Source organism: Artibeus jamaicensis, unplaced genomic scaffold, assembly GCF_021234435.1.
Source record: "Artibeus jamaicensis isolate MK-2021 breed Jamaican fruit bat unplaced genomic scaffold, CSHL_Jam_final scaffold_2172, whole genome shotgun sequence".
Taxonomy (NCBI): Eukaryota; Metazoa; Chordata; class Mammalia; order Chiroptera; family Phyllostomidae; genus Artibeus; species Artibeus jamaicensis.
This window is the reverse complement of record NW_026522031.1, coordinates 2,962,230-2,975,645: the sequence shown is the minus strand read 5'-3', so window position 1 is coordinate 2,975,645 and position 13,416 is coordinate 2,962,230. Positions and strand designations below refer to the sequence as shown.

At 40.4% G+C, this 13,416-nt stretch overlaps 1 protein-coding gene across 2 annotated transcripts in view; it reads right to left on the bottom strand.

Moving 5' to 3' along the window:
- The window catches only part of MGAM (maltase-glucoamylase), a 161,387-nt gene that overhangs the window by 54,067 nt on the left and 93,904 nt on the right, over positions 1-13,416 (bottom strand). Inside the window, exons 5-14 of one of the 2 annotated variants that reach the window (XM_053656616.1) lie at positions 13,225-13,379; positions 12,229-12,400; positions 10,757-10,856; positions 9,935-10,047; positions 8,563-8,688; positions 6,358-6,489; positions 6,168-6,266; positions 3,810-3,923; positions 2,579-2,663; positions 28-145 (exon numbers count right to left, since the gene is read on the bottom strand). The exons of the other annotated variant lie outside the window; for it this stretch is intronic. Coding sequence (XP_053512591.1) covers positions 28-145; positions 2,579-2,663; positions 3,810-3,923; positions 6,168-6,266; positions 6,358-6,489; positions 8,563-8,688; positions 9,935-10,047; positions 10,757-10,856; positions 12,229-12,400; positions 13,225-13,379 — 1,214 coding nt within the window. The remainder of the gene's footprint in view (positions 1-27; positions 146-2,578; positions 2,664-3,809; positions 3,924-6,167; positions 6,267-6,357; positions 6,490-8,562; positions 8,689-9,934; positions 10,048-10,756; positions 10,857-12,228; positions 12,401-13,224; positions 13,380-13,416) is intronic. 2 annotated transcript variants of the gene reach the window in all.

Sequence of the window (13,416 nt, the reverse complement as noted above, 5' to 3'; positions counted from 1 at the left end):
GGAATGAGGCGGGAATCGAGTGCTTACGCATCGGTGGCTCTTGCCATGGAGTAGCCGTACAAGCTGTGGACGTCATAGTGGAGGCCCCAGTAAAACTCGGCTTCCATGCAGAGGGTCCTTGCAAAAAGCAAGCGGTCCAGCACTCCTGTGGAGAAACACCAGTCAGCAAGCCCCTTCCCTGTCAACAAACTCGCACAAAATAACTGCCCTGTGTGCTTCCCGGTGCCAGACCTTCACCACCAATCTCCACCCGACAAAACCCTTTCCAGATCTTAAATCCTATCCTAAATGCTCTTCCTACCTGGGGCAGACACTAAGCCCCTTGTGGAGACAAATCATTAAAATTAATTTGCATTCTCTTGAGCTCACAGAGAATGGTGCTGAGTGGAGGCGACCTGGAACAAGCTCAGAGCAATGGAACGTTGATCTGAGATAAAATATAAATAAAGCACACACATCTAACTACATCAGCTTAATCTAGGAGAGTTGAGTGCACAAAGAACAGATATGAGGGCAGTGAAAAGGGAGCATATTCATTCCAATAATCCAAACATTCTCACCTCAGTCACATTTTTAAAAAAAATATGAGATATGACACATGGGTGGTTTTATGAATAGGAACTTAGGTGCTGCCTTTAGAAACAGCATTGTTACTGCCTTTTCCCTTTCTCGTGCCTAAAATGCCCAACGTTTTCTATTCTGAGGCCTGCAGTCTCATTCTTCTCCTTCTTCCAGACCAATACCTGGGGGGACCCACCTCCCCTCCTTCAGGAAGCCTTCCTGTTCATAGGACCTCAGTCTGGGCACAGTTCCAGAGAGAGGTGGAGCCAGGAATGACTGAGGTTGAGTCTTCCCACCAGCCCAACTGAATCAGGGTTCAAAGTGAGGAATCACATTAAACAGTAAGTTATAAAGACAGTTATATTTCTGGCATGGCAAAATTTGTGGCTTGAGTTTCACAATCCCTTCAATTAGAAGACAGGACACTAAAACTGTCCCATGGGCAAAGGTCATACACCTAAATCTTTTTCAAGCTAAAGCATATGTTCTATTCCTGAAAGGTAAAAAGTAGACCAGAGGCTGAGCAGCTCGTCCTGCGCAGGTAGAAAAAAGGCTGGGAGGTAGGAAGTGGGTGCTTCCCAGAAGCAGACAGAAGGTGAATGAGATCGCAGTGTTCTGCAGCAAAACAGCAACTTAGTTTGGGCCAAGTAGAAGATTGTGAAACTAGAGGAGAATAATAAGAATAAAAGGTAGGTACGAAATAGACAGAGGGAGGTTAAGAATAGTACAGGAAATGGAGAAGCCAAAGAACTTATATGTATGACCCATGGACATAAACTAAGGGTGGGGAATGTGGACAGGAGGGGTTTGCAGGGTGGAGGGGAATAAAAAAAGGGGGGGGGAATGGGACAACTGTAATAGCATAATCAATAAAATATATTTTAAAAAAGAGATTAAAGGAGAAAAATGATAAACTAATCCACAGTGAAAAAAAATCAAGGAACAAAGAATGAGCAGAGAGGAATAAAGAATAAGCAGGGGAAAGAAACAGTAGACTTTGCAAGAAGTTCAACAGTCTGAGGTCAAGATTTCTCCTGAAAAGTTCTTCATCCCTTCAGTGCCCTAACAGGGTATAGGAACAGCTAAACCTTTCTCCGAGGGTACAAGTGGAAAGACCAGAAGAAAACTGGTACAAACTGATCAGATGCTCACCAAATCTGTGTCTTCTTCCTGGGAGTATAATATTATATTTACATTTTCACTTGAAGTTTAGTAGACACTGTCTGATTGGATTCTGGCCAAAAAAATGTGAGCAAATTGAATTCACTGCACTTTCAGGCCTTTCCATAAAGCTCCCACTATCCTTCTCTTTCTCCTTTACCTAAGAAGCTGTAAACAAAAGACTCCAGAAAGGAGAAGCAGGCAATGGAAGTTAACTAGATTCCTGAGTCACTGTGTGGATGACAGTACCTTTCACAGTGGAGTATTATACGAACGGAAAATGAACTTGTAGTGTGTACTTCACTGAGATGCTGGAGTGCATTTGTTTCTGCAAAGAATATACTGTTGCACACACACACGCATTCTCTCAAAATCAGGGCCTGGAAAATTGACTTGGACTGCAAATGGGATTCAAAATAGGAAGGACTAGCAGGAACCTTTGACGATGCTGTTGGTAATGAGCTAAACAAACACACACACAAATTACAGATTTACTCCAATGGAAGGTAATGTGTACTTCCAGTATTCTGACACTGTCATGAAGTTTAAACTTGAACCCATTTTAAAGGGGTTTAATGGCAGTGAACAGGGTGGGAGCATGTAGAACTTGAGACAGGAGGCACTGCCATGGGAGACATGACCTTCACCATGTGCTTGCCCTTGGGTTATGGCAGTGAAAAGGCAATCAGAGGACAAACAATGCAGCAAGGTCCCCAGGAAGGGGTGGTCAGCAGGCTTCAGTGGGGGGGAGGGTCCCTTAAACTGAGAAGGAAAATTGCTCCTGGCCACACTGAGTTCCACTGAGGTGGTTTTAGATGTCTCATACCTGCATCATAGCAAACAGGTAAAAACTTACGAGGAGTGAAAGGAGGATAGTTCAACTGGTTGGTTTCACAACTACGGTCAGAAGCTGGGAGCAAGTTAGTGACTTCATCCAATTCCTTCAAAGACACAAAATACATAGAGTGGAAGAGTCACTGATAAACAGGTAGCTGTTCAGGAATGTTTACTAAACTAGAAGCTGGATAGCTAGGGTCTCTTATTAATAGATTTGGGGATCTTAAGTAATCTTAAATTTTTTTGACCTCTGTTTCATCTTTTGTAAAAGGCCAGTAATATGATCTGAAGAAAAACCAGAGCATATCATCTTTTGGATTAGATTTTATCTAAGGTACCTTTCATTTCTAAATGATATCAGGTACATTTAACCTTTACACATTGATTGCAGTCAGTTAATTAAGAAATACTATCTCATAGGCTGATTCTTACAAGTTATGATTTTATAGTTACTGATATGGTTTCAGTATTATTTTAAAGAACCTAAGATAGGGTAATATTCTATTTTATAATTTTTCCTTTTATTCTGCTTAATGCAGTACAAGAAGAAGACACAATTGAGATAAAATCCATTTCTTTAAAGAAGATTAAAAGTAGGTGATGCATAATCCTGCTAACAGAGAATTTTTTTTCAAATTTCAGACTCTTCCCCACTTCCTGTTCTCTAAAAATTAAAAGGTACCCACTAAATTCTTCTCTAATAATTTAACTTGAATTTTAATGAACCATTGCTACAAATAATAGTACCTGTAGTTTCTAATAAAATAGTATTTTTTAAAGATAAAAGAGAGTTAATGAAGCAAAAAGCTGAAGCCATGAGAAAGCAAAAGACTTTCTCAAAAAGAACTTAACCAGTTGGTAGCAGACTGGGAATAAAAATCCAGAGTTTTCCCTGGCTAGTGTGGCTCAGTGGATTGAGCACGGGCCTGTGAACCACATGATCATTGTTCAATTCCCAGTCAGGGCACATGCCTGGTTGCAGGCCAGTTCCCAGCAGGGGACTCATGAGAGGCAACCATACATTGATATTTCTCTCCTTCTCTCCTTCCCTTCCTCTCTAAAAATAAATAAATAACATCTTTTTTTAAAAATCCAGAGTTTTGAGGTATCTAATTTATTGCATATAAACCCAGCATTAAGTAAAAGGATTTTAATATCACTATGACAAGTGAACTATTTTATTACAAATTAGACTTAAAATTTGAAGTATCTGTCTCTAAAATAAGTTTAATCCTGGAATAACGACTTACAATCCATACTCCATCAAACTTCAGACATGTATTAAATCTTTGGAACTCTTCTGTCCACCACTGAGTACAGACTGGATTTGTATAATCAGGAAAGACTGTCCATCCAGGATACCCCTAAAGGACAAAGAAGGCCAGGTGGTTTGTTGGACGGGTCACTCATGTATTCATTGCTGGCTACTGACTCTTCTACTGGAAGCCCCATGTAACTCACCATTTTAGATCACGATTGGTGACTCTCCTCCCTAAACTAAATGTTACAATAGATGCAAGGAACCAAAGCAAGAAAAAAGGAAAAACAACGTATTATATAGATGAGAAACCATCATAGAAAAAAGCCATCAAATGCTGTTTTTCTATGATTAAAAAAAAGCAAAATTTCATGTCAGGCCAATTGAGAAAATTGTTTAAAATACTAGAAAGTCTAACTAGATAATATTTTAGAAAAGAATGATTGATTTTGTTTAATATGTTGCTAATTGAAGATCATCTAAAACTTGCTCTGAATAATGCTGTTTATAAATAAGATGTTGGTTTGAGGCATATAAACAATCTTTTTTAAATGGTTACATGAATCTTGTGCCCCTTAGGTTAAATATTTCATATTCTAACTTCTAATCCTATCTATTTCTGTCAAAGATTTCATTTTAACATTTTCCACAAATAGCACAAAGACATGATCATAGCCAAGTTGCCAAAAATTCTGAATTAACAGGATACTGCTTTTGTACATACACTGTTGCTTATTTTCCCAACAAATTTATAGGTTGTCATTTAGGGACAATATGACGTTCAGCCAGTATAATGAGTATCTCTCTCTATATCTATCTATCTATCTATCTCCTGGTTCTTTGTTGTAGGTGATGGGGCACCATATAATAAACACAGGTAACTTTGAATCTCAGGGAACAGGTGGTGTGGCAAAGTAATCACCTACAGCAACATGGTACCTGGAGCAGGCCCTAGAACATTCATTTTAACCAAATTCCTTCATAATTAACCAACACCACCTCTAGCACTACTATCTGGGCCAACATCTTAGATCAAACAATTGCTGTTATCTATTGGTACTTGGAGGTAGCTCTCTATTACAATTAAATTTTTGTAATTATGTGCAAATTCCTAATGATATACCACTTAAATAAGAATATTACTGAAAAGACTCACATGTCTGGATAGTCTACTTTTCAGATAAACAAAACAATTTTTACATGACCGTGGCCTGATTTTGTACTTGCATATGAAATCAGTCTACCTGATATTTTAGAAATTCACATCAAACAAAATAGTAAAAGCAAATTATTGGTTTGGAGAAGGAAGTAAACTTCTCTACTGTTTCATGAAAAAGTTAAAACCAATGAGAAAGAAAATTAACAGAAGTAAGCATTGCACACAAAGTCAATGGTAAGAACTAAGTGAGCAGTTAGGTATGGGGTCACTGATAACCCTGAAAAGACAAGTTTTGCAAAGTTAATTGTCCAGGAGCAACAGAAAGTACAGCCATGTGAACTTTTAGGTGAAGTACCCATTTTAGTAAATCTCCCATCATCCAATTCTCAAGGGCTGACCCCACATATAACTGGCAGAGAAGGCTGACTACATGATTTGATTTAAAATATTTTCAAAAGCTCAACTGCCCCTGAAAATCAGTTTCTAAGCAGCCTACTTAAATGCCTGAAATCACAACCTCAGAATGAAAGCTGGGCTCTGTAAGTCTCATGTAAACTAAAAGTACATGAGCTAAGATAGGTTTCACATGAGCCCATCTACATCTTGCTCCATTATCACAGTTGAATTTATTGTCGTGAGAAAGAAATAGAAATTGTGAGGCAAAGAGGACTTTAAGGATAAATAACACTTTCTTTTAATCACATATTGCCTCTCAACTCTCAGTATTATTAGAGGGTCAGGGGCAAGCTTTCTAGAGACTAGATCTTAATCATTCTAGAAAGAAAGAAAAAGAAAGAAAGGAAGGAAGGAAGGAAGGAAGGAAGGAAGGAAGGAAGGAAGGAAGGAAGGAAGGAAGGAAGGAAGGAAGGAAGGAAGGAAAATCTGTGATGTGATTAGAGGGGCTATGGTGATGAGGGCAATCATATTGCAATAGTGAAATGTATCAAATCAACATGGTGGGCATCTTCAATGTACACAATGTTATATGTCAAATACATTTCAACCAAATAAATAAATAAATCCTTAAGAATTTTAATCATTCTACTATTACATCAACTGGATAAAAATAATAACAGAAACCTCTACACCTATGATAGGTACCTGGTGTTCCTTCCACCCATTGTCCTACCAAAAGCACAAACTTCCCCAAATGACTGTCGTTTATTCTGATTTTTTTTTTTGAGAAATTACCTGCCCAAGGACATAGCCATTGTCACCCAACACCCACACTCTCTTTTTAGCTCCATTCATAAAGGTAGAGTAGTCAGAATTGTTTGAGATGCCAGGATTCTAGAAAACAAACAAGATAATAAAATATTGTTTTAATAAATTTTTTTGCATTTTAAAGGAAAAAAGCCACCAAATAAGTGTTTCAACATACCATGATAATGACATATTTCAGTCCATGTTTATGTAAGTTCTCGGAAAAACTTGAGAGACCAGGGAAAGCCTTTTCATCAATAGTGAAGTCCTTCTGTCCATCCATGTAGTCTATGTCTGAGTACTGGACATCCTGGAAGAGAGTGCTGGCCAGTTAGAACCTAGGCAATATTACCACGCTGATACAATAACTCTGGTTCTTGGCCATTAAAATGTGAGCCATATTTTCTCAATGATCCTGGAACTTCCAGGACATGGCTACTTCCTAGGGGTCAATAAGCCTTTCTTGAAGGACACAGGCACTCTTAGGTTGCCTCTTTGCCTTGATAGATGCCTGTCATAAGGTATTGAAAGGAGTGTGATAGTGGGACTATGGGTGGCTTGTCCCTGTGATTTGAGGGCTTAGATGCTCATAATAAAACAGGTGCTCTTTCATTGTTTGTTTAAATGAGCCCACAAGTAATGTTATAACCATGTACTATCTTCAACCTTAGACAACAAGCTAGACTATAATGTAAGAGGAGGAAACAGTCTTCTGTTATAAAACTTCTCGGGTAATAATTAACAAAGACAAATGACAAAGGGATAGAGCTTTCATTAATGAAACTCTCATACACACATTATTTTTGTGTTCACATACCAACCTGTGGGGAGCAGATGTTATTCTTAGTGAGAAGTTTGAAATGTGGTTAAGTGACATTTCCCAAGGTCACATGCAAGAGTGGGTAGGGGTTCATTTGGGGCTTTGGTGAGAGACCCTTTGATTCCATGGACTCTTTGGTTCCCCTGTACCACTACTTCAAAGACTCATGAAGGTCTTTGAAATAAGTGTTCCTTCTGCAGTCATGCCTTAGAGACTCTGGCTTACAAGCCTGAAGGAAAATGTGGCCTGTGGCCTGTTGCTAATGCAGCACCATCTGTTCTAATACTGAGCAGTTATTTAGGACCCAGGGGCGCCCCACAGCCATATGGTGGGAAAGATCCAATCTGTGGGAGAAAAGCTCATTTGTTTCAGAACCAGCAAGACCTCAGACAAGCCCTCCCCATCGGAGGTCTGAGGGGAGACTGACACCACCACCACCTGTAGCCAAAAGGACTGTTGGTGGATCCTGGTCCTGCCATTTGGCCAGCTGCAGTGACCTCAGGGAAGCTATTTCCCATGCACCATCTACATTTCTCCATTTACAAAATGCCAGTCAGTGAGGGCCAACCACGAATAAGAGAGTAGTTTAGAAAACAGTGAAGATGTGGCAAGATTTGGCCTGATTCCTCCTGAAATTGGGGGTTTGCAGATAGCAGACATGGGAGAAGTAAAATGAAATATATAATCATTTCTCCTTAACGACAAAACAACGCAGTGAGCAGGTTTTCTCATGAGAAAAATTTCACCTTGTTGCTACTCTGAAAGGGGACTAAATACTCCTGAGACCAGGCCAAAGTCATTGCCAGCTGCAGTGTCTTCCTTCAGATATCAACCAACCATCTGTTTGCCTCACAGTTCCCAAGGTCAAGCCCCACATAAAATGCTTCGGTAACTTCATTAACTACATATCATGCATCCTCAGGGGGGAGCTTTGTGAATATTATACACTTAATAATGATCTTTCTATTTACTAGTGGACATTGGACATCACAAATACTTTACAACCACAGAGCTTTCGAAATTAGTCTGCTAGACCCGGAAGGAGTACTCAAGGTCGCTATGAGAAACTCGCCATAAGTTGCCATCATCATAATCAGCACTCATTAACCATGCCACCCAGGAGCTGCTTTCTCTTACAGAACAGCCGCCCACTCTGATGGGGTCCATCCTCTGTTCTCCATGCTTTATGTGCATAGAATAAAGCACTGCTCACAACCCACCCACCAGAGGAAGTCTTAGATTTTCACTTCGTAAAGAGGGAAACTAAGACACAGAGGTGGTCATTAACTGGCCCAACATTGCACAAAACTAGAAAAGAAAGAGCTAAAATTCAAAATCATATCCATCTGACTCCATAACTGTGTTCATTCCATGATGACATAGGTTTAGTTTGCAAATTTATAAGAGGAGTTCTGTCTATCTATTTACCTATCTACCTATCTATCTATTCCTCCATCTACCCATGCATCCATCTACCCATCTACCCAGTATATTTTAACTAATAAATTGAATTAAATACAAAAAATAAAAGATACAAAATGCGTAAGAGAAGTTCCAACTTACATATGGAATCCCAGCTTTCCGAGTTCGGTTTACAACTTCTTCCAACCCCTCAATGTTACCATAACCTCTGCGACTGAGCTGGAACCCAAGATTCCAGTAGGAAGGCAAGAATGGTCGTCCAACAAGCTAGAAACGTAAAGGAGTGTCTAAGCATTGGGAATAAACACTGTTTGTAGCACCATGTCCGACACAGACAGCCCTGGCTCCATTTCACTTTCTGTTAAGCTCTCAGATCCAAAATCAGAGCCCAGAGTAAATGCCAAGGGTAATCTGCAAGATTCCACAGCTCCCATCTTTCTTTACCAAGTACTAAGTACACTCCCAGAGCCAGATGCAACACCAGCAAATGATGGAATTTGCATAACATGCTTGAATAACAGTATCCACTGAGTGGGGAAGAAGTGACATTTATTCACACAATAAATATTTCCTCATTGTTGGTGATATGACAGGTGCTAATAGAGGCACTTGGGATATGGTGGCATAAAGCTAACAGTTCTGCTCACACAGAGCTTGAAGGAAAGAAACACATGACCAAGAGAATTTCAGGTACTTGTGCGTGCCAAGGAATAAGGACTGATAGGATTCAGTGTGGGATGGTGAAGGATTGCTGCGGCATGTTTGAAACCCAAGTCTGCAGGTCACTCAAGCCCACATTCTGAGGAGACCCCAGACAGAGTCCTGTCCTATAATGTTCTGTGAGAGCCCTTCTCTTCCCACAGGACTGTCCCCTCAGCACCGTGCTTTCTTTCATGCATCTGCAGTCCATAGTTTATTTGTGCCTCAGTCATGGTATCTATTATAAGGAGTTTCCAATGATAATTATGTTAGGCCGCCATATTTCTCCTAATGGACTATAAATTGGCTGGCACCTGGACTATATTTCATACACCTTTATGCATCATCTTGAACAAATCGCTACCTTTTTCAATACCTGAGTTTTTTGTCTGCAAAATAGAAAGTTTGGCCAAAATGATGTCTAAAGTTCCTTCCTGTCTTATAGTGTGAGTTCAAAATAAATAGCACAGTTCCTTTTACATAGTTTCTTTTCACTAAATTATTATTAATTGAATGAGTGAATCAACTTTGCTGATGTGTAGCCTCAGATCTTTGGAATGACTGATCATACATGGATGCACCGTGTTCATCTTGAAAAAAGCACAGCATCTGCCTTGTTGTGCATTTCTTGACCCTTTTGCATAGTGACTCTTTCGTATGCAGAAGGCACTCGATAAATGTGCATCAGAATAAACATACGATGAATGAAAGACTCACGATCCCAACATTTGTAATCTATGATTTACCCCCCAATTTTATTTTTTCTTGGGCTCTACCAGAAATCAATAATGACTGTCTAACTGCAAAGCCTCACCTCCAGGTACTCCTGAACCACGTGTTCTGGGGTGTCTCCCAGGAACACATAGAAGTCCAGGATGCCCCCAATGGTGCGGTAGGTGACTGCAGGAGCAGGCTGCAGGGTGACCTCTGAAAGGGTTAAAATAAGAGCTATTAGGATTTCATGTCTGCACATAGGTTCTTCTCCAGAATTTAAAATACCTGAGCTACCCCAAACAGTCTCAGACTTATTTTGAAAATCACAGTTGTTCCTTTATATGATTGCTGAAGTTTATCAAAATATTAAATGAATACAACACCAACAAGGAATTAATTGATGTTTTTAAGAAGAATAAATTCAATTAATAATTTGGCCATATTAAAAATTCAAATGTCTGGGATATGCTAGTGATGTAATCAAACAATGTTTAAAACCTTACTGGATGATTTTACCTACAATTAAAAAGAAAAATACAACCTCATTAGAGCACCCTTAGTCCAGAAGTTGAAGGGGGAAGATTCTGGAGTGGGGAAGGGGTGGGGGATGCAGTGGACAGCATGGTTTGCATGTTGAGATCTATGGACACCTTTGGAACATGTTTACCAATGAACCCTGCAATCTACAAAATACTGCAGGAAGCCTAACATGAAAAGAGACCCCTGAAGCAGTTTTCGATAAAAGTAGCTTTCAGCATGAGCTGGATTTGCAGGCAGGTTAACCACCTTCTATTTTTAGTTTCCTTAGGACAACAGTGGGTCCGATATGCTTCCTGGTAAACACCAGTCTCACCATGCAAATCAATTTTACAGAAGCAGCTCCCCAAACACACTCCTGCCAAGATAAAGAGATGCTTCCTACCCATAGCATTACTGTTCATCAGAAAAACCCCAAAAGCAGAGCCACTGGTGTCTTCAAGGCACAAGAAGAATGTATGAGCTCCGTACAGGTTAATCAAGCCCTGTCAACACAAATGGAAAGAAATAATAGTGTCAGTCTCAAATGTTTTTAGTCACCTCAAAGCAACATCAAAAGCCACACACAACATATACTGGGTCGACACTGGATGCAGTTAGCATTGTACAAAAAAGATGTGAAGATGGTAGCATCACTGTGTGCGTGATGCAATGGGATATTCCGATAACAAGAATCAAAATGCTAATACATGCAATACCATGAGTACATTTCATAAACGTGAAGTGGAAGAAACAGACACAAAGGATCCTATATGGCATTGCTTCCCTTACATGAAATGACCAGAAAAGCCAGATGGATAGAGACAGAGAACAGATTAGTGACTGTCTGAGGCAGGAGACGGCACAGGGCTGAACACAGGAGTTCAATGTCAAAGGGTAGAGGGATCCCACTGGGGAAATGAATGCTTTCTAAACCTGGGTTATGGTGATGACCACACAGCTCATAGAAGCACTGAAATCGCTGCACTGTGCACCCAAGTGAGTTTTGTGGTATGTGTTACACCTCAATCAAGTTACTGTTGAAAAAGTGGCAAACATTTGCAATGACATAGGATAAAATCTTAGTAGAAGGTGATGATATTATGAGAAAATTTGTGTTTCCTTTTTATGCCTAACTGTATTGTCTACTATTTCTATAATAAACATATGATGCCTAGATAGTAGTGAAGTTTAAAATTTTTTAAAATGAAGACAATACATTGAACCTGCCACAGGGCCCTGATGAGGGCACTGATATAAAAAGAGATAGTGTGTGTAATTGTAAGTGACGTGGGAATAGAAGATATGAGATTATGATACACAGGAAGCTTTTCGGAAGCTCCCTGTGGGATGTTGCAAAATCAGTCCTTGGTATACAGGGCCACAGTACCGATTATGCTAAATTTTGGGAGAGAAGAAAAAGAATCAGCATGGTGTGTAAAGTAGAGAAGATCAGCAGAACTAGGCCAAATCGGGCCATTTTTATGATTTACAATTATAGCCAGGAAAAGTTCTGGTATCAGCACCTTGCTGGAATGCAGATTAAATTGAAAATGCTAAGAAGAAAGGAGGAAAGGTAGGAGAGAAGAGGAAGGAAGGGAGGGAGGAAGAGGAAGGCAAACTAGCTATGACGCAATCATTAAACAATATTTTATTTAAACATGAAATGTTTTTTAAAAATTGTTGTATTAGTATTGTGAGTCTATACACCTCAAGAAGAACAAATACCCTCCAACATAGTCTACATTGGGCAAAGCAGCAAACAGATGCCCCTCTGTAAGTCACTTTCCTCTGTAGCTTACCTCACCTATAGGCTACTTTCTGAAAAGCTAGGAGGCCCCTCTCTCACTGCAAGCAGTGGGGAGGAGGGGCCCTCACCTGGGTGGGGGTGGCATCTCGGGTGAAGATGGGCCAGGTCTGCCAGGCCATGCTGTGGCGGTACTGCTGGTGCACGTGCTCTCCCAGCCCATACACGTTGGCACTGGGCAGTCGGAAGGACAGCTGCAGGTACTGCTGGGCAAACAGGAGGGGCCCGATGTCTGTGTTCAACCTGGGCGGTGGAGTAAGGGTGAGAGTTACCGCTGTCTCTCTCTGCTTCCATCCTCTACCCTTCGAGAACGATGGCTTCAGGTCTTACCATCCACTTTCATGCTTTTGAAGAAGGCCTGTCTAGGGTGTCTCTGATTCTTTCATTCTAGAGGAGCATAGCACTGCATGCAAGACCAGAAGCTCAGGGGGGATGAACAGACATGACCTTATGCTTTCCGTACATCCACTTTATGTATACACTATGCTGGGTGCTTTACAAGCATGACCTCGGAACACGTAGCCACAGTGATGTCCTAATGCCCTTTCTCTGGACAAGGAAACTGAGACTGGGGAGGTGAGATGCTGTACATCAGCACACAGCAGGCAGGTGAGCTATGGGGACCAGCATCTGAATGCAGGTTTTACTGACACTGATGCTTGTAATTCCTCTAGTGAAATTTGTGATTTAAGCTCAGGCTAGCATTAGGTGCCTGATGGTAAGTTTCTCAGGAAATCATCATTTGGAATGATGCACAGTGAGGCTGAGTCCCAGTGTGAATGGTTATCCAAAATGACAAAATTCCCTATTTCATAGCCTATGTGAACATGAAATTATTTAATATAACTTGGCAAAGCAGGGCACTGCATGTTAGGTTTTGGTTGGTTTGTAATCATGACAAATTAACAGTGTTAACAATTGGTCCTAACAGCTTTGACATTTTTCTGCATTTCAATCATTTTCCCAAGTATAATTACCCGATCGCCTCGCCTGCCCACAGGAAGTCAGAATGAATGACTCTGGGACCGTGTATTCCAAAGACATGCAAAGAGTGTCAAAAAACTCACAAGACTTTGTTGTTGCTCGTCCTCATTATTTTGATGCTGAAGGGTTTATCAGTGACCTGGATATGATAGCTCAAGTTGGCGGCACCAGCAGTGCCATTAAATGGCTTAATATTTTCATGGGGGACTTCATAGCGCATGTTATTGGGATCCGTGATCTGTCAGGGAAAAGAAAACGACAAAGGGACACGTCCA